The following is a 24,751-nucleotide window of genomic DNA, read 5'->3' as shown; positions in this document are numbered from 1 at the left end:
CGACGGCAGCCCGGAGGAGGCGGGGCTTCTACATAGCCGAACCCCTCCGACAAGCATTGAGCATGCGCAGAGTGGGACCTCGGTTTGAAAACTGACAGAAAACTGAAATTTGCTCAGTGTTAACATAATTTAAATCATATATTTATAACATTTTAAAATATTTTTTTCATTCCAAACCAGAATATACCTTTATGTATTTTCTTTGACTCAATCAGTTAAAAGAAGCAGATTCCACTTATAACCACCAGGTGTCAGTGTTGTACTAATGAAGTTGCCAAATCAGGTTTTTTCTAAAAATATATCTTAGGAATTATTTTTTACAAACATGTAATAATAGTAAATCGTATTCTGGTTACAAAAATAAATTAACATGTTTTTTTTTATCTTCGTTTTCTGAAATATCTTCAGTTTAATACATTTTTATTTAATTTTAGTTTAGATGTCAGAACATTTTTATTTTTGAACACCCACATAATTATTTGGATCTAGTTGAACTTCAAAACACGACAAGAGATTATTATATTTTTTAATGATTTTGTTTTTTACATTTTAACTATACATTTTTCAAAAACAATAATTTCTTGTCATGTTTCTGTGGGTAATAAAACAGGTCTAAGATGAATAAAGCCAACTGCCTCGCACCAGCCACAATTGACAATAAACTTACTACCAAGGATCTTTTGAATTGTCTCGTGATTTTTATCTTGAGAGGCTCTATAGAAAAGATTGTTTTCTTTTTCGTTCTTTCAATGAATGAGGACAACTAAATTATCATGTGCAATTTATATTTAAAAAATAAAATAAAATAAATACTTTTGCAGTACAATAGAAAACAAAAATCACAATAATTGATAAAAGAAAGTAGATTTAAATGTAATAAATGCATAAAATAAACAAATTCTAATTGTCACATCAAACAGATAAAAAATTATATATTTTTTTATAAAAATGTTTTAAATTTTTCATAAACACAAAAAATCACAGGCTGTTTAAAATATTACATCAGTGTGAAAAAGTGGAACCATCTAAAAATGTTCACAGCTCATTTTATGTTTCCTAGAAGTTTCAGATTTGTGAGAAACTCAGCTGCAGTGTTTACAGAAAAGCTAAAAGGGCAGAACAAGAAGATCCAATAAGAACTTTTCAAGTTTCCAAACCAGGAAGAGAAACTCGAGTCATTCAGTGTCTCACAAACTCAAATAAAACTGATTAAAACAAAATAACAGAGAAGTAAAAATAAGGATGTGAATATGCTGACCTTTGGTCCTCGGCCTTAAATCTCACAGTTGAGGTTTACGTCATCTGCAGCTGCTTGGCTTGTGCAAAAAATATTCTTGTTGATTTCCCTCATGGATCAACTGGAAGGGGTAAATTCAGCTTTTTCCCTTAGTTATTCAACTCTTTTAAAATGCTAAAGCAGGCTCTGACAACACTCAGTGTTAGATTCTATCATCAGGAAGACGGTCCCAGTCCAAATTTCATACTAGCAGGGGCGGATCTAGAATTTTTTGGAGTATGGGGCCATCAAGGGGCCTCACTAATTTTAGTGAGGCCAAGAGTTAGTCCAACTTCCTTAAGCCTTATGACCTTAAGCGGAGACTGTTGGAGGCTGACTTTGGTCGTTAGGGTGCTCCTTAAGCTGTCGCTGATCTGGTCGACACTGGACAGCCACATACTTGCGAATCACCCTCATGTTCGTGGTTTTTAGTCACGATTCTCTTCACGACAAGAGATGTGTCTAGGATGGCCCAAAATAATGCAGTGTTGTCCGGGCTTTACACAAGCTTTCATGCAGGAAAGTCCTTTTTGTATCATTAGTGCCACTAGTGTTTGGACTTGAAACTGGATCCACCTATGATCTGATCATCAGGATAGATGAGTCTCAGGACAGGGGCACTTCAGGGGGCGGGGCCAAACTGATTCCTGCAGGAGTCATGCTCCTTTGGCCCTTAATGACTACTGCCTTAACCCCTCCTTTACACCGGAGCTGTGACGGAGCCGTCAGCAGCACGTTACTGCAGCAGCACGTCACAGCTGCTGACAGGAACCGCCGTGGTCAACAGAACCTTTTCCACCGGAGCCGTCAGCAGCGCGAGTCGGCCGAGTCTCAGGAGCAGCATGTCGCGGCCCTTACGCGCTGGTTCTATTTTCTCCGCGCTACGCCCCTGAAATGGGTCAAGTTCGACATTATTGGGAAAGGAAAGACAGGAAATCGGACGCGGAAATGGAGCGAAGCTTCCCGAGATTTTCAGAATAAAGAAACGTACTGCCTTCCGGTTGCTTTACTTTAAAAAAAAGTTATCACCTAGCTAGCGGTCTCCTTTGTTTTTCCATAATGGACGACGAAAGGTGGATTACTAAAGTGGAGAAGTACCCAATCCGGTTTGATCCCAGTCACAGTTTTTATAATGACGAAGGATAACGCATGGAGTGACGTATCTGCGGTTTTGGGGCAAGACGGTGAGTTCATGCTAGTTATTAACGTGATTTCTTTTCTGTATGGACCTCTGTCAGTTATGCTATCTAAAATACGCGTAATTTTGCTAATGTCACGTGACTTCGTGCTCTGTCGGTGACAGCCGCTCTCCTGCTGCTTCGCGTCTCGTGGGAAGGGCCAAGCAGCAGCATACGCGAGTAACGTGCTGCTGACGGCTCCGGTGGAAAGGAGGGGTACTTGTAGTTGTTAGTCCTCAGTCTAGTCATGCTGTCTTTGTGGTTTATGTTGAAGCATAAATGTATGATATTACATACATATTATATGGCAATTAAAGAATCTTTACAACTCAGTGTCAAGATTATTTTATTGCCATATCACATGTCTGTAATATCCTATATTTATATGTCATTTTGTCTCTACTAACTGGATGATTTGCACCAGTTTTATTAGTGTTGTGGATAAAATCGCTTCCAGATTTCAATGCGGACTTGAGGGTTTCTGCCACGTGTTCCTCCCCAACAACTACAACACATGTTGCTTGTTTTTGCCAAAATCCGTCCCATTCCTTTGTTGCTTGTGTCAGAGTTTACACGTTGGACGAGATGAATTCACTTCCTGCTCAGCTCAAAACTAGATAAATAAGAAGTTGCTTAGCTTTTCTTTACCCTTTCTTCTGTGACATGGATGAAAAACGGTTCATTTTAACAGATAAAGTTGAAAATTGAGCATTTGAAAGCGGTCCAGAGTCTGTTTCCGTTTCGGAAATCGTAAAACAGGCTAACCTCCTACTCATCTGTCCACGTGGAGGAAATCAGAAGCAGAAAGAAATCAGAAAGATCTGTTCCAGTTCAAGCGTTAAACTTATCGACACAATTAGGTTTTGCAGAAAAGACTCGCCTCAGGGAAATAAATACTTGTAAAACTGGTAAACAAGAGGCTCATCGGCTCATTTGAGGTGAGTTTTACATCATTCCCTCCTCAGACTTTGGCTCCTGGTTCTGCTGTAACTGAGCCAGTGGAAAACCATTTAGACTGCATGTTACAGGCTGCACACGACTCATTCTTTCCAACAGCTCCAGGCTCCAGATGAGCTCTTTTACACACACACACACACTCACACACACACACACACTGCTCTGCCGCCTTTCTAAAAGGTAAGATCATTTCTGAACACCAACGCTGATTCCTGTAACTGGAATTGTTTTAAGTGTTTAGGAAACAGGTGAGCTTTAGCTGGATTTCTTTTCAATTTGAAGTCTTTAGTGAGTAAATAGATCAGCCTAGATAAAAACTGCTTTAAGTCTGGTTTGTCTCAACACCTTTGGGGCTTTTATTTTGAAGGTGCATGGCAACAGTTGGTAGTAAATGATCCTTCACTCATGCATGTTCCTGCTGGCCTGTGGAAAACTCAAACCTCAGCTCTTTGTCGTTTGTTCTGTCTTTCCTTTAGACAACATCTTCATCTTAGTTTCAGGATCGTTGGAGATGTTCTGGTTGCGTTTCTCCTGCTGCCTCCTTCTGGGTTTTTGCTCTCCTGAGGATGCAGACTCAGCAGCTCCTACGGTCCCCTCGGAGCAACAATCTGGGGAAGCAGACTTTGAGGACTGGGAGCTGGGTTCTGGATCGTCTCTGCTGCACCTGCTCCCAGCCGACAGCCCCTTTGTGATAAACTCCCCAGGACCAGGAGTCAACTGCACACAGCGTTTCTGGTTACCGCCTCACCCTCCAGTCTGCTGGGAAAACGTGGCAGAGCCGGAGGAGTTTGCCAAGTCCCGTCTGCTGGCTCTGCAGAACAGGGCCGCCCTGCAGGCCGTGTCCACTTTGAGCGGAGTGGGGGACGCGGGGGTTTCGTACAACCACCAGGCCAGACAGGAAGTCCAGGGGATCCTCTCGGACCACCAGAAGGTCAGAGAAACCGTGCAGACCATGGAGACGGTGTTTGTTTCTCTGCAGCAGAAAAGGAAAGAAGGGAAGGAGCAAGTTGTCCTGACAAGGTGAGAAAAATGTGTCCGATCCAGAACCTAAAATGTGCTGAAAATGTTCTACTGATGAGTTATTGTTGCAACACAAGATTCGCCTCCTGCACTCAGATTTATGTTTGAGTGGTTGTGACTTTTAAATGAAGTCATGAGGAAAGTGCATCGTGTAGCCTTCATCGGTCTACTGGAGGACTTTATCATAGTCTTCTTGCTTCAGAATTAAGATTATTTATGATTAAATCCATCTGTAATCTGTAATATTCAATGGGATTTGTAGAAGATAGACGGACAGAAACTGTAAGACAAAGAAAAACTGAGAAATTGAGAAATTAAAAGGGAGAGATATTGAGAGAAGAGATGTGAGAGTGAGGGGGAAGGGGGTTAAGAGTGATATTGAGGGGGGGAGAGAAATTGAATAACAGAGATTGAGAGAGAAGGATTAAGAGAGATTGAGAGATTATGAGGGAGATTGGGATACTGAGACACAGAGAAACTGAGGGATTAAAAGTGAGATTGAGAGATTAAGAGTGATATTGAGGGGGGGGGGGGGAACTGAATAACAGAGAGATTGAGAAAGAAGGATTAAGAGAGATTGAGAGATTATGAGGGAGATTGGGATACTGAGACAAAGAGAAACTGAGGGATTAAAAGTGAGATTGAGAGATTAAGAGTGATATTGAGGGGGGGGAGAGAAACTGAATAACAGAGAGATTGAGAGAGAAGGATTAAGAAAGATTGAGAGATTATGAGGGAGATTGGGATACTGAGACACAGAGAAACTGAGGGATTAAAAGTGAGATTGAGAGATTAAGAGAGATATTGAGGGGGGGGGGGGAAACTGAATAACAGAGAGATTGAGAGAGAAGGATTAAGAAAGATTGAGAGATTATGAGGGAGATTGGGATACTGAGACAAAGGGAAACTGAGGGATTAAAAGTGAGATTGAGAGATTAAGAGAGATATTGAGGGGGGGGGAGAAACTGAATAACAGAGAGATTGAGAGAGAAGGATTAAGAAAGATTGAGAGATTATGAGGGAGATTGGGATACTGAGACAAAGGGAAACTGAGGGATTAAAAGTGAGATTGAGAGATTAAGAGTGATATTGAGGGGGGGGGAGAAACTGAATAACAGAGAGATTGAGAAAGAAGGATTAAGAGAGATTGAGAGATTATGAGGGAGATTGGGATACTGAGACAAAGGGAAACTGAGGGATTAAAAGTGAGATTGAGAGATTAAGAGTGATATTGAGGGGGGGGGGAGAGAAACTGAATAACAGAGAGATTGAGAGAGAAGGATTAAGAAAGATTGAGAGATTATGAGGGAGATTGGGATACTGAGACACAGAGAAACTGAGGGATTAAAAGTGAGATTGAGAGATTAAGAGAGATATTGAGAGAGAAAGAAAGAAAGAGTGATACTGAGAGATTAAAATAGTGAGATTGAGATTAAAATAGTGAGACTGAGAATTTAAGAGTGAGATTAAGAGATTAAGCAGGCTGCTGAAAAAGACAAATCTGCTATTTCTTGCAAATGAGCTGTTCAGATTGTTTTACATGAACAAACTGATCCAGAGTCAGCTGTGGAGGTTAGCTATGAATCCTTAACGAGGCACGTGAAATCTGGATTATTACATGATGGATCTAAAAGTAGAAAACAAGCTGAGTCATCATCTGGACATCAGAGGTCGTTAACTGAATGTGTTTGTTTGATTAAAAACAAACTTATCCATATTTACTCGTTTCGTCCTCTTTAGGCTGAACGATCATCTCGCCAACACGAGGGACGGTCTCGACAGGAGAGCGCGCACGGCGAACAGCCTGGAGAGTCACTTTTCTACTTTAGAGAAGAATCTGTTTCATTTTCAGCTTCGACTCGCGAAGCTGACCCGACGCTGACGATTCATGTTCCATTCATGCAGCAGCTAACTAAATATCAACCACAATCCCCTGCAACATGCTTGTGAAACATCATAAAAGTATAAAACATCGGATCTTGACACGAGAGGCATTTATTTTAGCATTCATCTTTATTTTATATCAAATCTAAACACACGAGTAAATTCACAACGACGATTCCCTCTGAGACATTTTAACAAAGAAAATGACGTGAAGCTGAGGTGGCATTTCACATCTGGAGAGGCACAAACGCTGCTTCGCAGTCTCTCATCTAAACACGTCGCCTCTCTACAGGTGGATGAAGTTTTTCATCCACTCGTGTTTTCTGTCACGTCTGTGTTCCAGCTGCTTGTCACGTCTGTTAGGAGGTAACGGTTCACTTCTGGTGCAAGTGGAAGCACCTAAAAGACAGCCCCGACTGTGTTCAGCCAAAATTAAAATGTTAAACTGAACTGATTGGTCTGTGCTGCCTTTTAAACCAGTGTTAAATATCTTATTTGCTTACTGCCATTATTTGGTCTAAATTCCTCAGAGCTGAGCTCTGAGGCAATTTAAGCTCCACCTTCTCCAAGACCGTGTGTTTAAAAAGCTCTAAAGTCCATAAGTGTCTCCTCTGACACACACACACACACACACACACACACACACACACACACACACACACACACACACACACACACACACACACACACACACCAGGGAAAGTGGCTTTCATGTCAAAGATCAGCTTCTTCTTCTTCTTCTTGCATCTGCTCCAAAGTCTTGAGGTAATCTCGAGCCAAGATCTTCTTCGGCAAAATATCTGTCAGATTAAAAAAACCTGTTTTTCAGTATAAATTTTATTTATTATCGGTCTTTTCTCTGAGAAATAAAGTTCAAATGGCACAAAAATTACATGTTGCTAAAATAAATGTAAGCGGCTTACAGTTCTTGTGGAAAATTCATATCGCTCTCTCTCTCATCTGTAAGTTTTTTTTTATTGGTTTGATTCTGTTTCATTCCAATCTTTCATTTTTGGCAGTAAAATACAGGAAAGCTAAAATAAATCTTCCTAAATGGTCCAAAAGCTAGCTTCCAATGGCGTTTTGCTATTTTCCTCGTGTCTGGGACTTTATTAAAACACTTATTTATAAATAAAACATTAAAATACAATAAAGGCCAGTGTATCTAATAATCTGGCTTCAGGACGCGCTGATGCTCAGCTCCAGACTCGCCTGTGAGGAAGTGGAAGGTCTCGTTCTCCTCGGTGGTTTTAGCTAGGTCGCTGTATTCCAGGGTGTTGCTGTCCTTCCCGGAGCCGTTGTTGAAGGAGGACAGGGCCAGATGCTGCACAAACAGCTCCTTTACAACAGATTAAAAACTATATTTAGCGATTTTAACTTCACACGATTTTAGTTCAACCACCAGCTAGTTATGCTAACCCCCCGCTAATAGAAACACAACCACATTAGCATCAAGGGCAGCTTACAGTAGCCTTGGTGGTGAGGAACAGCGCGTCTTGGTTGATGCTGGAGACATCCGGAGAGCTCTTCATGATCAGTCTGACCCGGGACACCGGGAGAGAGATGGACTTTTTGGCGTCCGGCGTCTGGCTGTCTTTGTTTGGGTTGTTTCGAGACATTTCTGTTTGGACAAAGGACAAGAATGACTGAACTTTAAGTTTTGTTTTGAAGAGTGACGCCTTTCTTCTTCGCCGTCTTCAATTTCTTTGGTGGTCTTTACGTTGAAACAGCGCCTCCCGCTGGAAAGCAGGAGTATAACCCAGCACAAAAGATGTTATTTCAAACAACACTGTATATTTAGATTAAATTTAATAAATAGTAATTAAATTTTACCCTGATACTATATTTGTATTTTAAAAAAGTACCTGACAATCATTCCAACCAGCTCTTGGGAAACGGTCAAAACAGAACCATGCTTGAGAGAAACAACTTTCAGCTTGTTTAAAACTATTATATTTAATATAATATAATTTAATATAATATACTTAAATATACAAATGAATAATCTCGAATAAACTCTATCATTATTTTTGCCATAGTGAGGCAAAGGAAATGGAACTCTTTTTATTTTGTTTGCATTTGTTTCTATTCTCCATGAATCACAGGTCCTAGTGTAAAAATGTGTTTGTTAGAATACAGTAAAATAAACTGCAGAATTGTTTATAAAAGTAAACAAAAGTAATTAACATTATTTTAGTTCCTCAAAGGATTATACCAATTTTCTAAAAACTTTTAAGGAAATCTGTAAAAAATATGAAATACATTAAAAAACAGGAACAACCACCACTACTACTCTGCCTCCTCCTCCTCCTCCTCCTCCTCCTCCTCCTACTACTACTACTACTACTACTACTACTACTACTACTACTACTACTACTACTACTACTTCTACTACTTCTACTAGCTACTACTAACAATAAAAATATTAATAATTTAAATAATTTAAAGTAGAAGACGTTTTATTTGTCTGTTAGTGGGGAAAGCCAGTCTTTCAATCAGCAAAAACCTGTAAAAATAAAGAGTGAAAAAGATACAATCAAAGGCATGGAAAGTAACAACTTTGTTAAACAGATAATAATCAAATAAACGGTTATCTCCCATTGTAATAATAATGATAAGAAGAAGAAGGCCGCTGCTTCAGCACTCAATAAGTTAATTCCTATATCAATCCAAACTTTTTAAACATGTGAATGAGTGATACTAGTGATCAATAGTTTATTATTTTAATCCTGAAAAAACACAAAGTTGTTGTTCATGCACTCATATCTATTTTAACAACGATAATAAGGAAATACTGACTCACATTTAGCTGCCCCAGCCCAGCGCCCGACGCAGTCCTCCACACCAGTAGGCGGCGCTTGACTTCAATAGTTTTCCGACCTCAGAACAAAGGAAACGCTGAAGAAGAACCTCCGCGCTGAAAGTAGAAACAAGTCAGTACATAAATAATGCTGCTTTAACTTCGTTGTGTTTTAAGGCTTTTTGATGTCTTTACGGTTATTTTTGTTTGATAATCGTTGGCGAAATATGCTAAAGCTACATCCGGTCGTGATCTGGTAATAAGCCAAGCAGCTGCGTTTCTGTTGTGATCGTTTTTACGTACGGAGGCATCGTTCTCTAGCCGGTAAAATGCCTCTGGGTTTGAAGCCGTGCTGCTTTGTCTGTAAGACGAACTCTTCCTCAATGTGGAAGAAAGGCACCCAGGGTGAAATACTGTGCAACAACTGCACAGGGAAGAGCAGCAGTAGCGGCGGCGGCGGGGGAGCTTCGGGACCCTCCTCCATATCAACCATCACACAGCCCAGCAACGGCGGGGCCAAGCAGGTCAGAAACACCGAAGAGAAACGCCACGAACAAAATCCGAGAGTTCATGAGGAATTGTTAGTTTTTATGTCTTATTTTAGTTAATTTTTAGAAAGCGTACACATGACTATAACATCATTGTTTTTGCTTTTCTTTAGTAGTGTCTTGGTGTAACAACAGCGCCCCCTGGTGGCCATGAAAATGTTTCTAGAAAGTAAACTGGAATAAAATAGTTTGAAAATAATACTTCATGTCATTTTTTTAATAAAATAATTTTACCATTTAGTTTAATATTTTTAATTAAAATAAACTGATTTATAGTTTTTTTTTCTGCTGAAAAAATGCCATCAGGAGCAGAAATATTTAAATGTGTCCATTTGTAGTCCAAACAGGAAATCCACAGGAGGTCTGCACGGCTGAGAAGCACCAAGTACAAAGCTCCTGCTTCTGAGAAAAAAGTGTCAACAAAAGGAAAAGGAAGAAGACACATTTTCAAGCTCAAAAATGTAAGTTTCTGCTTCTTTAATGTATTTATTTCTGATATCTTTTATTTGACCTCATCCAAATTATTTCCTCGCAGCCTATCAAAGCACCAGAATCCGTAGCAACAATCATCACATCAGAATCTATATTTTATAAGGTATGATTCTGATTCGTATTAAACTAAAAGGCATCGTAATGATGATACTTTAATCTTTTCTTCTTCCATCCTGTGTTTGTATTTGCAGGGCGTTTACTACCAGGTGGGCGATGTGATCAAAGTGATAGATGAGGAGGATGGAAAGCCGTACTACGCTCAGATCAGAGGATTTGTGCAGGACCAGTACTGTGAGAAAAGTGCAGCACTGACGTGGCTCATTCCCACTCAGGCCAGCTCGAGCGATCAATTTAACCCTGGAACGTACATCGTCGGTAAGAACTGTGGCTAAATAAAGGATTTTTTTTGTGAGTGATTTATCTTATTTCGCTTTATTATGTTTATCAGGACCAGAGGAGGATCTACCCAGAAAGATGGAATACTTGGAGTTTGTGTGCCACGCCCCATCGGAGTATTTCAAGTCTCAGAGCTCCCCATTCCCCACCATCCCCATATGTCCTGAAAAGGGTTACATCTGGACCCACATAGGATCCACACCAACTCTTACTGTCAAAGAGTCTGTCAGCAGCGCGAGCTAACAGGACCGATGTGGACTTGGCCTGTTGCCTGTTGTTGTCAAACAGATAAATGTACATTTATGTAACATAGAGAAAATGGTTGCGGACGGCAGCCACTATTTCAGTATAAAGGAAAGTTGCAATTTGATACTAGATGGACGGCGTATACAAGTTGTTTACACATAACTGCAATATTGGAATAAATTTGCAAATAAAAAAATGTGAAAAAACCCTTCAAGCATCAGTTTTGCCTGTTATTGTTGAAGAAAGTTTGTGCAAGAATTTCAGTATCCTGCAAATAATATTATTTTGTTATTTGGAAATGAAATGTTTAGTTTTTACTTCTTATTTACATTCTATAGATTTAAAAACACCAATAAATAATTTAAAACGGATTTGTTTATTTTATAATAAATCAATTACAAAAAATGTATTTTTCAATTTTACTGAATGCAATATTTATGAATTTATAAATAGAAAATGGTTTAATTAATCGTGTCTATCAAATGTAATACAGGTCCAGATATTAAAACCAAGCTTGTGAATAATAAACTGGTAAAACTGTACAATAAGGGTCCCTTTATTAACATTACTTTCTGCATTAATAAACTATTAAAGTTAACAATATTACGTCATGCATTACTAAGCAGACACCCCCTCCCCTCCCTTTGTCCCAACCTTAAGGACACTTAATAGTTAATGCTAATTAAGCGAGCTTTTATTAATGCTTAATACACTGTGTAACGCTAATAAAGGCACCCTTATTGTAAAGCGTTACCAATAAACCTCCCTGAAGTGTAAAGCTGCCCATCTCAGCGGTACAAAGTCCTAAACAGACACCGTGTCCCATCGAAGGACATGACACAGCTGCTTCTATAAATAAGCTCAGCTCTCCTAACTATCACAACACCTCCCCACCCCCGTCCTGCTTCTGCCCGGTCCGAGAAAAGCACAACCTCAAAAGCTGATGGAGCAAAGGCGGCAGAACATGAAGTCTCTGCGCTTCCTGGCAGCTGAGGCCTTCATCCAGACTGGTCCGAGCGCTTTAAGGAACCTCAGCTGTGTGTCTTTTAATCTCTACCCACTCCTCTTCAAGGCCTGCTATCTCCACGAGAAGGCTGAACTCCTGCATGCCTTGGTCCAGACGTGGCCTCTTTCAGAGCTCAACCTTCAAAGACTTCTGGGAAAGACCATCGACTGTCAGGTGGACCTGACCTCCTGCACCTGTCGACTCTGTCTCCAGGCAGTCCTCACAGGTCTAAAGGTGCCTAAATGGCTCTGACCCTTGTGTGATTTGTAATGATTCTTTATTGCTTGGTTAACTAGATAACAAATACAAATGATGCCCTTTCTTTAAGGACTACGTGTTATCTCCTCCAAGAACTTATGCCAAGAATCTACGCGTCGTGGACCTGACTGCCCTCAAAGACATTGAGCATCAAACTTGCCCATGCAAGTCCACTTTGGGACGATGGGCTCGAACTCTGCTCCTGACCCAGATGTGCTACGAAACAATGGTGGCCATGCAGGCCAGCGATGTGACCCAGTCTGCCTTTGAAACATCCATCGACATCCGTCTGAATGGCTTCGTCACGGGTCGCAACTACGATCCGGTGGCTCAGGCCTTCCTGCTGCTCCGCTGCTGCCCCCTGAAGCTTCACTTTGTTGGTTTTAGAGCCGATTCCCTCAGTCTCAAGCAACTCTTCTACGTCCTTCGCCTAGCCGAGCCGGAGGCTATCACAAAGCTGGAGGTGGTCCACAATGTTCCCCTTGAGGCCTTTCACCTGGAGGTGCTGCTGTCCAAAGTGGACTTCCCAAAGCTAAAGTCTCTAACTCTGCCAGCCGGAGCATTGGACGTAAGGAAGCTCGGATCTGATGAGGAAGATCTTCTGGCAACTCTTGGCAACCTACTGGGACAACTCAAAAGCCTCTCTGAGCTTTACGTGGGGTTCTCAATGCTCACTGGACATCTTCGAAGACTGCTATAGTGAGTACATCAACAGCTGGCGACAAGATGATGGCTCTGATGTTTACACCGCATGTAGACTTTGACCGGGACGAGTGTCGTGAGATCCTCCTCGTGTTCGACAAGGGAAGGAATTTGATTGTTAAGGCTGTTGACTCCTCTCCAGTGAGGAGCCAGATGCTTGATGGGTATTCTTAACACTTCAAATGGAAACGGAGCAAAAGCCGAGAGATTATTTCAACAGTTGAAGTTTGTAAATAAGTTTCACATCAGATTGATTTTTTTAACCAGTTTTGGAATAAAAGCCACATAGATGCTTTTAAAAGTTATGGTAAATGGTAAATGGCCTGTATTTGATATAGCGCCTTCTAGAGTCCTGGAACCCCCCAAGGCGCTTTACAACACAATCAGTCATTCACCCATTCACACACACTGGTGGGGATGAGCTACAATGTAGCCACAGCTGCCCTGGGGCGCACTGACAGAGGCGAGGCTGCCGAGCACTGGCGCCACCGCCCTCCGACCACCACCAGCAGGCAACATGGGTTAAGTGTCTTGCCCAAGGACACAACGACAGCGACAGACTGAGCGGGTCTCGAACCTGCGACCTTCCGATTGCGAGGCGAGCACTTAACTCCTGTGCCACTGTCGCCCCAGTTGTCTAATTACTAGGGATTGGTGAAATTCTGGCAATACAATACATATCACGATACAGGGGAGACGATACGATGTATCACAATATGTTGAGTCAGACGTTATTAGGGATTTTTTTTTCAATAAACAGTCCAAACTGATACTTAACACGTTTAAAACGAGGTTTCTGAACCATAAGGCCGGGGACACACCGGCCGCCGAAGCGCCGGGAGGCGAAGCGCTCACGAAATTCGGCCGCTGCTCCTCAGTTCAGACCAGACGCTTGTTTTTCCGCTCCGGTCGAGGCGCGCCTCGTAGTTTTTCTTTTAACCATTTTGCGTCCTCCATTTCCTCTCCATCTTTTCTCTGCTCTTTTCCTCGACACCCCTCTCCCCCTTGCTGTTTGTGTGTGTGTTTGTATGTGTGTGTGTGTGAACCTATGGTGTGAACCAGTTATAGCTGGCCTACGACTTTCTGCCTCTCTGTCCTGTTTGCTCCGGTTGAAAGACACCCAAAACCACACCCCCTTCACGTGGTCACACACACAAGTTCGCTGTGTGTGTTCGTGTGGTTTTTATGCAGTGTCTGTTTACAAACACATTTGACTACTGCAGAATTGTATTTTGAAATGCTTTATTTTGTTAAATTTACCGGCCTGCCTCTCATGTCTAGGTTTAACTTCCTGCCAGAATCGACGCGGTCCACCCGCGGCTCGCGAAAAAAATTGAGCATGGGCGAAACGATCGCTGCACGGCGTGGGCTGGAGCGCGGCGTTTTGCAGAACTTTGGCGGCCCATGTGGTCTATAGAATAGGATAACAAGGGCGCCGAATGAAGGTGGTCCCCTTTTCGCGGCGCTTCGGCGGCCGGTGTGTCCCCGGCGTAAGGGATTTAAATTTCAATGGTGGAAACAAAACCCATTGCACACTGCTGCCGACTAGTGGTCAGCGTTTGAATTGCATCAAAAGAAAAGAAAATACATAAATGTTTGCATGTAAATTCTCTCTGGCTTTTGAATATCGATGTAATATCAAAAATGTCACGATATATCGTAGGGCTGGGCGATATGGCCTAAAACCAATATCACGACATATTGAGGATTTCGCCTTGATAACGATAAATGGACGATAACCACAGGCATGCGTAGAGACAAAACTTGTCCACTAGATGGGGCTGTCACATCTATTACTTTTAGTCACATTTCTACATGACTCTTCTTAAAGGGACAGTAACATTGCCAACATACACACATCTTTAGATTTTTTATTGTCAAATTTATTGACGTGGGAAAAATGATCAATAAGAGTCACAAATTTCGACAACGATACATTTTCCATTTATCGCCCTGCCCTAATATATTGTCACATTGATATTTTCTTAACATCCCTACTAATTACATCTGATTTGTTTGCTTTATCTAGTCCACTCACCACTCCACTGCAGCGCCTGGAGCTGGCCAACTGCTGCCTGAACCGCGTGGACATGACCTACCTGTCCAACAGCCTCCACAGCGAGAACCTGGTCCAGCTGGACATCAGCGGACACGACATCTTTGGCTCGTTCTCCACTGCCTTCCACAAACTGCTGAACCGCTGCTCGGCGACCCTCACGAACCTCACCCTCGAGGAGTGCGACATCAAAGATGAACACATGTCCGCTTTCCTCAGTGCCCTGTCTCCCTGTCAGGAGCTGGAGGAGCTGAAAATCCTGGGGAACCCTCTCACCTCCAGCGCCCTGCAGAGGTTATTCTCCACACTAGCAACAGGGTTTCCTAATTTAAGGTATGTGGAGATACCCGTACCCCGCGAGTGCTACTCCGAGGACACGGCTTATCCTCTGGAGGACTCTGTCTTGCTGAACTACAACAGAGACCTGTTTCAGGAGATCAAGAGGCAGCTGCTGGCCATCCTAGAGGGAGCCGACAGAGGCACGGTGGAGGTGTGCACCCCCCTGATGGGGACCTATGATCCAGACATCAATGAAACCAGCAATGAACTCGGGGTTTCCTTGTTGAAATCTTTTAACGTTGTCATTGGAAACTTCATAAACACCGTAACAGATGTGGACAACAGGAGGTCACAGACTCAACGGCATAACTGATGACATTTTCTGGTGAGCAGAAGACGAGGACGTGGTTTTTGTACACATTTTAGGTCTTCTGTCGAATCAAGGGCCAACACTGCACATAAATCTAATAAGCTGAAGCCATGTCACTAATTAATCATGTTCCATGTTCCTCCTGTTGTCTGAGTGCAGATTAATCAGGTTTAGTTGGAATCATCCAGACTTCTTTTGCTTTCCTTGAAGACGTTTCGCCTGGTTGTTTCCACCTAAACCTTCAAGATTACCATACCCTGGATGACTGAGAATGTAAACAAACGTAATAAATCTTCTTTCCGGAACTGCGCTGCTCTGGGTGGCTGCATGTTGGAGTAGCTCTGTTGACCATATGTAAGTTTTGCCTTTTATTGGGCATTTTTTCTTCTAGTTTATCGAGAAAAACTGTATATTTTTGGACACTTTACTTTTCTGTTTCTGGTGCTGTGAAGCTTGGAGGATTTTTACAGCAAAATTTTTTTAGCTTTTTTCACTTTTTGAGCATTTGCTATGATGCGTAACCATGGCAACAAGCTGGTTTACAATCGGGAGCAGCTGATTAACACAGGAAAGGCTGAAATAATACCTCAACTGAAGCCACAAATCCCAAATGAGCTACAATGCAAGAAGCGTGGGTGCAGAGCGGGAGCAAAACGAAGACAGAGAAAGAGGAAATTCAAACCATCTCTTCCATTGATCATAATGGGCAATGTGAGATCACTGGCCAACAAGATGGAGGAACTCCAAGCCCTTTCAAGGACTCGGCCAGAGTTTCGGAACCACTGGAGGAGATAATGCAAAGAAGGATTCTCCAGAGAATCAAGAAAATGATGGACAACCCTGAGCATTCTCTTCACAAGACTGTCCGACAACGGAAGAGTGTCTTCAGTCAGAGGCTTCTTCAGTTTCGCTGCAACACTGACCGCTACTGGAGATCCTTCCTAGCAACAGCCATTGTAATATACAACAACTCTTTGATGGCTTGATTATTATTATTATTCTGAGCTTCTACAGCAATCTATTTCCCTCTGGGATTAATAAAGTATTTTTGAATTGAATTAAAATTAATAATAAATATACCGTGACCTGTAAATGACAGATTCTGTTTTAACAAAAGATATTTTTCATTGTGTTGCACCAATAAACGACATTTACAAACAGGCTTCGGCTTTTCAAAATGTACATTTCTTTATTGAGCACTGTTTTAATATAGGTCACATTTAATTTTAAAGTTTGACACCAGGGGGAGGATCAAGCGCTAGTGAAAGACAAGATTAAGGACCACGACAAAGAACGGTTTTATTTCTTCAGCCATTCTTCTTTTTCTTTCCTCTCGCGGATCACCTCTTCCAGGTATGGTATCAGGTAATGGACATCCTGGAAGGGAGGGAGGGAAGTAGGTTGTACAGATTTAGCAGTTTCCACTGAGAAAATAAACATTTGTATTGAAACATTGATCATTATTTTGTTTTATACCTCCTCGTATTTTGTCCACTGGTCCTTTGGGAGAATCTGTTGTTTCATGGTGAGGTCAATGGCTCTCTTCACCCTGAACATCCTGTCATTATAGACTTTTTCTGGAAGCCTCCTCACAGCTTCTTTCACATCGGCATCCTCGTATAGCGTGTCATCGCGCATCAAGCCTGCAAGAAAAAACAGAATTGCTATGAAGTGAGTGAAAAGCAAAGGTGGAAAACTAAATCTGGACTGAAAATTTTTGCCTTTTTGATATCTAAACATAAAAACTGACTGATTCCAACATCAAACAACACAAATAATCTACCACAATCTATCAGCCATTTCTTGACTTCAGGTTTTAGATGAATCCTCTAGTAATCTGGTCGAAGTAACTATTATGAACTTGACTGAATTATTAGCCAGTAAACAACCTAAAGAAAAGCTATCATAGTTACACAAGAGGTACCATTGTGTCCAATATATTGTTGATTTTTGTGCTTCGTCATTCTTTAAACGTTTACATCTATTGGTGCTTCAATCTTTGTGTTTCTACTGTTATCTTTACCTGGTTGACAGGTTTGTTTACCTTTAATATACCTGTGTATGCATGAGTTTTAATCACTCCCATCTATGATCTCCTGTTTTGACACAAACACTTATTTCCTGCATTTTTAACAATATTTTACATCATGTTTTTAATTCTTACATAACAAATACGACTTGACGTACCAATCTTGTTGAATCCACATAGGTTGTAATACCATTTGTGCAAACCGTGCAAAAGCCTGCCTGTTGCAGCTGAAAATATAACACAAAAAATTAAATTAAATAAGAGTCAGCCAAAACAAAAACACAAATAAATGCTTAGAAACACTGAAACTAAAATAAATATCTAGGATCAGGCAGCAGAGTCAGGCTATAGGGGAGCTGACTGAAGTTACTTGGTAATTACAGAAGATGAGGCAGGGTTTCTTCATTATAAACCTTTAAATTGTGCCTTTAAAAGTATTACTCTAATACTTTGAATATTTTTGATTATTCTATTAAACATATATTGACAATTTACAGCATACATTTACAACTACACCGACAAACATGTTCCTTTAAAAATGAGGCGTTTAAACTTAAATGGACCTTCCTGGTTAAATAAGAATGCTAGCTTAACTGATAAGTATAAAATGTTCTCTAAAACATAAACATAAAGCTAGCAGCAAACACATTCATTCGGTAATCGAATTGTGCGGCTGTCCAAAAAATGTAAAGAAATTACTTTTTTTTTTTGGCATTTGCACCACTACTAGCTAACCTTAGCTAACGAGTTAGCATCTGTTAGCACAGGGACATTAGAGGACAAACACAACTTAAACGCCCCACAACGACACAATCAGGCAGAGAAAACAAAAACATCAGAGTTCGTTGTTCAAAATGTTACAAACGCTTCTTAACAACTGTAAGGCACGATGTTTATAAGGTTAGAAAAGACGTAAAAGTGAGAAAAATATCCTCTTACCCGGTGCTCTGGACGCCATGTTTATCGCTGAGACTGACCGCAGTGCCTTATGGGTAAATAATGCTCAACTTAAGATTTACGTAACAAAATATTAAAGGTATTACGGTAACACAAAAACGCTATTTTGAACTTTCTAAAACCAAACTGTAGTATTTTAAGTTACAATATTTATACTTTTAAGGATATGCAGGTCAGAAATTACTTTAAACACAATTTTCAAGCTCCTGGAACGTAAATAATGTATATTTTGCAACCCTGTTTTTCAACAAGCTGCACTATACTACAAATACCTGTAAATTTACTTTGGCATTGTAGCCTCAAAGGTTATACATAATTAATGTATAGATTTACAAAGAAAACATGACTTAGTAGACAGGCTTTTCTCTGCACATATTAAGGCTAACTAAATTAGCATTTTATCACCTTCATCAAATATCAAGAGTCAGAGGATTCATATCCAGACCAGACAACTTATTCATGCTTTTATTTCTAGTCGGCTGGACAACTGCAATGGTCTCCTAACTCGTCTTTCCAAAAAAGCTGTGAAGTAACGGTAGCTTGTTCAGAATGCCGCTGCAAGAGTCTTAACAAGAACTAAGAGAACGGAGCACATCACTCCTGTTCTTAGATCCATACACTGGTTACCAGTAAACCACAGAATAGATTTCAAAGTGCTCCTACTAGTTTATAAATCACTTAGTGGCATGGGACCAAAATACACGTCCGGTCTCATTCCTGTGTATCTACACCCAATAGGCCTCTGAGATCCCTTGGAAACAATCAGCGGGTAGAACCTCGGGTCAGAACAAAACATGGTGGAGATGCATTTAGTCACTATGCTGCTCACATATGGAATCAGCGTCCCCATGACCTCAGACGTGCCTTAACCCTAGTGTTGTTTAAAGCACAACTAAAAACCTCTAATGTACTCACCAACCTTGAAATGAATTGCTTATCATGCGTCGTCCCCACTGTCACCTGCGCTGTAACTTTGTCTTCTCCGTTAGCTCTAAACTGTAATTGTATAAATGTGTATTTTAATTTGTGTTTTCATATCATGTCCTGATGATTGTAAAGCACACTGAATTGCCTGTGTTTGAAATGTGTTCTAAAAATAAAGCTGCCTTGCCTTGCTTTTAGCAAAAATAGGATACATTTTTACTACTGCTAATTCACACAAATGCATTTTTATTTATATGTAATACGTTTTATGTGTTGAAGTACACAGCATAACAAATCTTGCTGTTCAAGCTATTTTTCAGTCTGCAGAAACTTGAAAATGCTACTTTACATTCGCCTGGCCTGCCAGACTCGCCCTCTTGTCTATTCTATACTTTGCTTCTCATAAGGAAGCACTGGCATGACTGGCCAGGCCAACTTTACATGGCAATGCAACTGAAATAGCTACATTTGTCCATTAAACGGGTGAATCACTTCTTTTACCAATACTGTGACCCCTAAACTGAGTGAACTGAATGTGAAACTGTTATTTTTACAATGTATGCAAATGATTCAGGTACAACTTAAAGTTATGTCATTAAACATTTATTTCAAGCTCTGCATGTTCCAACGTTAACAGATAAACAAATCAGGCCTTTCCCCCATTTATACTATACTGCTGACATCTCTTTAAATCTCCCATCATGAAGACTCAAAGAGTTTTTTGGAACAAATAAAAGTCATCCAAAGTGGCCAAAGCCAGCTCAGTGCAAAACGTTTCATCTGGCAGGGACACTAATCGGTCCAGGGAGATGTAGCGGGCCAGTGTGGGGTCATACTGGGCTTTTTCAAGATACTCAAGGAACAGGTGGCGCTCTCTGAGACGCAAGAACTTAGTGTTGAGGACCTATGAAGACATCACACAGGTGATTTAGAACTCTGACAAAATGCAAATGAAATATCTTCAGAACAGAAAGGACTTACCTGTGGGAACTTTGTGATCAGGTGATGTGGAACCTTCATGGTGTTGTGAAGGTAGTCAAATATCTGCGTTAGTTTCTTTTTATTGGCCGTCAACACCTTGGGAACAGCGATCACCATGTGCTGGATCTCGTTTTGCTTGAATCCAAGCTCAATTTCACACACCTGTGGAACGTATGAACACATTTAGGTAGAGGAGGGGTTTTCAGTTCTGGTCCTGCATGTTTTAGCTGTTTCCCTGCTCCAAAACATATGATTGAACGGTTTCCTCATTTTTTCAGCATTTCAAGTTCTTCAGAAGCATGTTAAAGAGGGCAGATACTCATCTGCTGTGGTCTTTAATACAAATGAATGCCTCGTGAGGCATTCTCTGTAAAGAAAAAAAAAAAAAGCTCTGTTGCCATAAGTAGAAATGAGTCAGAGGAGAGGGGGCAGAAAATGGCAGGATATTTACTCATCAATATTCAAAAATCTCGTCTCTGATTGGCTAACGGCAATGCAACTCTACCACTGACCTCGTTTGCTCTTTAACGTTGGGTGTTTTTTCTCAGGAGTTCTGCTATGCGGTGGAGTTGCTAATGCTAACGGTTAGCTTCTACTAGCCGAGACACGCTCTGCCCTCTCCTGGACACTAAATCAACAAAATCCTTCGGGTGAGTCCATGAATTCTAATTCACCGTGTGATGAAGATCTGTGCGGCTTTGTCTGGCCCAACAGTTTCCCTGTCTTTGTTTTCCTGCGGCTAATGCGGGAAATGGAGGTAAAAGCCTATTTCCACGTTTAGCCTGCAAAAAGAACAGGTATTACACGGTTCTCAGAGAACCTCACCTTTAACCTCCCATTGATTGAAACCAGGTGTCGATGCAGGGAATCATAGAAACATGCAGGTATGACACTCAAGCACTAAGACTGATAATTCAGAGGCTTCGTTGTATTTCATAATTATTTTATTACCTTTAAATTTTCTTTAACAGGCTCCAAGCTGCCACACAGCAATCTGGGAAGACGAGCTACGATGTCTCTCGTCTGCAAAGATATTTTAAACATATTTATAAATATTAGTACAAACTAAGTTGCTCAGAGAGAGAATTTCATCTGAAGTCATTAAAAAGCTCCTACGTTAGAAGCACTGAGCTTGAGCTGCTGCTGGTAAAAACCCAGCCTGTTGTCCAGCCTCTTCACACTGAAGCTGAGCAGGAATGGAGCTCTGGACACCATCGATGCAACAGTCTCTGAACTAAACTTCTTTGACTTGAGATAATTTACCCTTTATAAAAAAGAAGAGACAACATGGAGCAAATGCAACAAATAACCTGTCACAGGGTGACAGATGTCATTTCGTGTCACCTGGCCTGAAGGTTATCCAAATCTGCTGTGAGAATAAAAGGGTTGTGAGTGATGATGTAGCCCAAGCGCGAGTTCTCCACTCCAATCTGCTTGAGAAACAGCAGCCGAGGTGCCACATCTGTGTTGAAGTCAAGTCTCAGCAGCATGGAGCCAACATTAGGCCTTTGTTCTAGCTTCCACAAATGTACCCCTGCGATGACAGCAAACACCACAATGATGAGATCTGTCTAATTTTGTTTGAAACTGGTGAAGTGATGTAAAAACAGAAAATCATCACGTTTGTTACCTAGCTGCACCAGCTTCGTCAGTGTCTCCGACTTATCAACATAGTCTCTAAGAGAGTTTGAGGCTGGTGGGATGTTAGCGGGTATAGAAATACCAGCTGCTTCTTCATCACTGATCTCCTCAAGAGCTGAATATTCTTCAGCCACATCCAAGTCTACAGAAGAAAACAGAAATTCAGACAGTACAATAAACAACGTTTTAAATGGCTGCATTAAATACCTACCTAAGGAGATCACATGTTCAGACACTGAAAAAGCATCTGTTCTTGGCGACAGGGCAGGCTTGTATTCAATAACATCAGTTCTTGACAAGTCTTTATATTTGTCTTCCTTTGCCTCTGTTGTCAAATGCTTTGATGTCAAGTTATTATAACAGCATTTCTGATGTTTTATCTTAATTCTTGTATGAGTTGTTGTGAGATTGTGATTAAGGAATAATCCACTGCTGATTGATGCTGAGCTTGCTGCACTATTACAACGCTGAACTTGAAAGCATTGCAGTCGTGTGCTGGTCTTAGAGAATAGAAGTCCTCTCCATCGCAGACACAGCTTTGCACTGGTAGACATAGTCATTCTGCAACAAATGAATACGACATGTTTACAAAAACATTTCGTCTGAACAAAGGTGTGATGTTATGCACGTTACATATTGATTACACAAGTGGCAGTAGGTTATGTTAATCTGGAATAATGAACTAACATTCATGCTAGTGCTACGTTCTAAATCATCTATCTACATACAATCTCATGCTATATTTTTGCAATGTCAACGTTTTTAGGGAGAATTGGCAAAATATGATACATGAGTGTTGAGTTTGCATCCACGACATTGATGCAAATCGTGGGTTTACAGGCTGCTAAACAATACTAATCAGAATAAATGGTCATTTTTGGTAAAAAAATATAAAGCAATTTGTGCAAGCCCTAACAATGAAGTGGCTTAATGCTGTTTTTTTTTTTTTTTTTTACGTTCCTTATAACGCGTATTTAGCAATAATCAATGGCTGGTCACTTCGGGTGAGCTAGCTAAACAGGAATGTTGTCCTACAAGCTAGCTCGAAACTAGCATGCTAGCACAACACATACACGCTATCACGTCGAATACATAAACAAACCAATAATGTAAAAAAAATCGAAGTTTCTTACACACAGCTCTTTAAATTCTGGCTCTTTGCGTCTCAAAACGTAGAGAAATGTTAGTTTTCACGTGTATGTTAACAGAAGCACTCCACGATAAACGTCACTCAGGCAGGTACCACAAAGGCGTAACCATTGAGTGACAAAAATGTTTGCATTAAAAAACATTTGGCAAACATTTTAAATAGATTAGCTTCTATAATTATATTCTAAATAAGTAAAATTACAATTGTTCGTTAATTTGCTTTTGCAATAGCTAAAATAGCTAAGTTAAAATTCAAACAACCCCACACCACAGTGGTTTGGTCCGTTACGAGGGTTCCTGTGTGGGGTGGAAGCCATAGATATGTAGTATATACGCACTAGATGGCGAAAGAGGGAGTCGAGGGCGTAGCTAAACAGCGGCCATCTTACCTCAGACAACAGACCCCTCCGCTCTCAATGGTCGCAGCTGAATCGACTTCAACCAAAACACGCTTAACTCAATGAAATATTAACGGATTTACAAGCGGTTTGCCTTATTTCAAACCTTAGTACACATGGGCTTGAGCCAACATACTTGCACTTGTTGAAAGTAACGCTTTTGCTTTTGAAAGTGATAATTGTGAACCATGTGTCCCGCCTAGGCTATCTGCATGTTATAAATGGTTGAGACCACAATCGATATTTTAAAACCAATAACGACTTTATGACAGTCCAATTGTTGTCTAAATGGCTGTGTTTGGTGATGTTTCTGTATTTATTACCTGTCTAATTTGGCTTAGAGATGACGAGGCTACGGTGAGTGCACTGCTTAGCAAAACAAAGTTGACTACCTCAGTGGGAGTCGCTCATTTTATTTTAAATAAATTAATGCTAAATTGCCCGTGATTTTTAAGCGTCTTGGTTTGTTACACAAAACTTATATTGGGATATATTAAAACAGGACATTTCTGGATTTGTGTTTGCAGAAACCCAACTTTTAATAATTGTGAAGCTTGAGGGTCAACATGCCTGACTTTGTGCAGCCTACGGATGCTCAAATTGCAGCTGTGACAAACAGAGACAACATGGGATCACCTTTCACAACTGTTGCAAAGAAAACCTATACTTGTACATTATCAAGTCTGTTGTTTTTATGTAAATAAAATAATTTGAAACTGCTGTTCCATTGCTGCTACTACCGTCTTCTATACATTGTTTATCTGGTATTATGAATGTTTGAAAATCTCCTTCACAAGATCAATCCATTATCCATCTATCATACTAACCTAATCTTCTTTTGATTATTTCCTAACTTTCTCAGAAAGCATTTCCAGAGAGCTTATAATTAATAAATGAAAGTCCATAAATAAGAAAACAAAAGTTAAGAAACAGTGAAAATACAAAATCATTTGCTGGGTTAAATTTTATTGATGGTGGGCCGGTTCTGGCTGATGGATGGGATTTGGGTATTGTTTGTCTTATTTGTTGGGGTGCACATTTTGTATCTGTGTTCTGTTAATGTGGGCTTTACCTCAAAAGAACCTTGAAATCTCATCTCTACACAAATCTTATTTCACAAACCAGGAATATATAGATATAGATAGATCTATATAATATAATAATAGGCTATGTATACTTAAAGTTACTGTAGCTTACAATTGTG

General features: G+C 40.6%; 6 protein-coding genes across 11 annotated transcripts; 3 read left to right on the top strand and 3 right to left on the bottom strand.

The window, feature by feature from the left end:
• The first annotated feature begins 3,192 nt into the window (after positions 1-3,192).
• On the top strand, positions 3,193-6,405 carry si:ch211-57n23.1 (uncharacterized). 4 transcript variants are annotated; one of them, XM_070547682.1, is made up of 3 exons: positions 3,193-3,392; positions 3,888-4,431; positions 6,172-6,405. In XM_070547682.1, exons 2-3 carry the CDS (start codon positions 3,923-3,925, stop codon positions 6,311-6,313), a joined length of 651 nt encoding a protein of 216 aa, XP_070403783.1. In that variant the 5' UTR covers positions 3,193-3,392; positions 3,888-3,922; the 3' UTR covers positions 6,314-6,405. The 4 variants fall into 4 exon arrangements, with proteins under 4 accessions (XP_070403783.1, XP_015829313.3, XP_015829309.3 ...); XM_015973827.3 differs by lacking the exon at positions 3,193-3,392 and adding an exon at positions 3,488-3,591 and having other exon boundaries at positions 3,906-4,431; XM_015973823.3 differs by lacking the exon at positions 3,193-3,392 and adding an exon at positions 3,497-3,591.
• chrac1 (chromatin accessibility complex subunit 1) lies at positions 4,249-8,040 on the bottom strand. Of its 3 annotated transcripts, none has more exons than XM_054745188.2 (4): positions 7,782-8,040; positions 7,528-7,654; positions 7,010-7,115; positions 4,249-4,384 (listed from the first exon to the last, which is right to left on the bottom strand). In XM_054745188.2, the coding sequence occupies exons 1-3, from the start codon at positions 7,932-7,934 to the stop codon at positions 7,030-7,032; spliced, it is 366 nt and encodes a 121-aa protein (XP_054601163.2). In that variant the 5' UTR covers positions 7,935-8,040; the 3' UTR covers positions 4,249-4,384; positions 7,010-7,029. The 3 variants fall into 3 exon arrangements, with proteins under 3 accessions (XP_054601163.2, XP_054601164.2, XP_015829315.3); XM_054745189.2 differs by lacking the exon at positions 4,249-4,384 and adding an exon at positions 6,624-6,714; XM_015973829.3 differs by lacking the exon at positions 4,249-4,384 and having other exon boundaries at positions 6,891-7,115.
• A 1,177-nt stretch (positions 8,041-9,217) lies between these two features.
• Positions 9,218-11,017, top strand: gatad1 (GATA zinc finger domain containing 1). Its single transcript, XM_015973821.3, has 5 exons — positions 9,218-9,639; positions 10,002-10,124; positions 10,199-10,258; positions 10,347-10,530; positions 10,604-11,017. Exons 1-5 carry the CDS (start codon positions 9,445-9,447, stop codon positions 10,792-10,794), a joined length of 753 nt encoding a protein of 250 aa, XP_015829307.1. The 5' UTR covers positions 9,218-9,444; the 3' UTR covers positions 10,795-11,017.
• Positions 11,018-11,697: 680 nt separating this feature from the next.
• lrrc14b (leucine rich repeat containing 14B) lies at positions 11,698-15,773 on the top strand. The gene is made up of 3 exons (XM_015973820.3): positions 11,698-12,037; positions 12,132-12,760; positions 14,793-15,773. Exons 1-3 carry the CDS (start codon positions 11,741-11,743, stop codon positions 15,469-15,471), a joined length of 1,605 nt encoding a protein of 534 aa, XP_015829306.3. The 5' UTR covers positions 11,698-11,740; the 3' UTR covers positions 15,472-15,773.
• An 858-nt stretch (positions 15,774-16,631) lies between these two features.
• Positions 16,632-18,517, bottom strand: uqcrb (ubiquinol-cytochrome c reductase binding protein). Its single transcript, XM_015973819.3, has 4 exons — positions 18,437-18,517; positions 17,656-17,724; positions 16,945-17,111; positions 16,632-16,845 (listed from the first exon to the last, which is right to left on the bottom strand). The coding sequence occupies exons 1-4, from the start codon at positions 18,453-18,455 to the stop codon at positions 16,768-16,770; spliced, it is 333 nt and encodes a 110-aa protein (XP_015829305.1). The 5' UTR covers positions 18,456-18,517; the 3' UTR covers positions 16,632-16,767.
• Positions 18,518-19,964: 1,447 nt separating this feature from the next.
• Positions 19,965-23,258, bottom strand: mterf3 (mitochondrial transcription termination factor 3). The gene is made up of 8 exons (XM_015973816.3): positions 23,134-23,258; positions 22,212-22,561; positions 21,990-22,142; positions 21,704-21,893; positions 21,476-21,623; positions 21,311-21,382; positions 20,360-20,521; positions 19,965-20,282 (listed from the first exon to the last, which is right to left on the bottom strand). The coding sequence occupies exons 2-8, from the start codon at positions 22,558-22,560 to the stop codon at positions 20,088-20,090; spliced, it is 1,269 nt and encodes a 422-aa protein (XP_015829302.1). The 5' UTR covers position 22,561; positions 23,134-23,258; the 3' UTR covers positions 19,965-20,087.
• Positions 23,259-24,751: the final 1,493 nt, after the last annotated feature.

This window comes from Nothobranchius furzeri, chromosome 19 (genome assembly GCF_043380555.1).
Source record: "Nothobranchius furzeri strain GRZ-AD chromosome 19, NfurGRZ-RIMD1, whole genome shotgun sequence".
Lineage (NCBI taxonomy): Eukaryota > Metazoa > Chordata > Actinopteri > Cyprinodontiformes > Nothobranchiidae > Nothobranchius > Nothobranchius furzeri.
The sequence above is the reverse complement of the archived record's forward strand: the minus strand, read 5'-3'. Positions and strand labels throughout refer to the sequence as shown.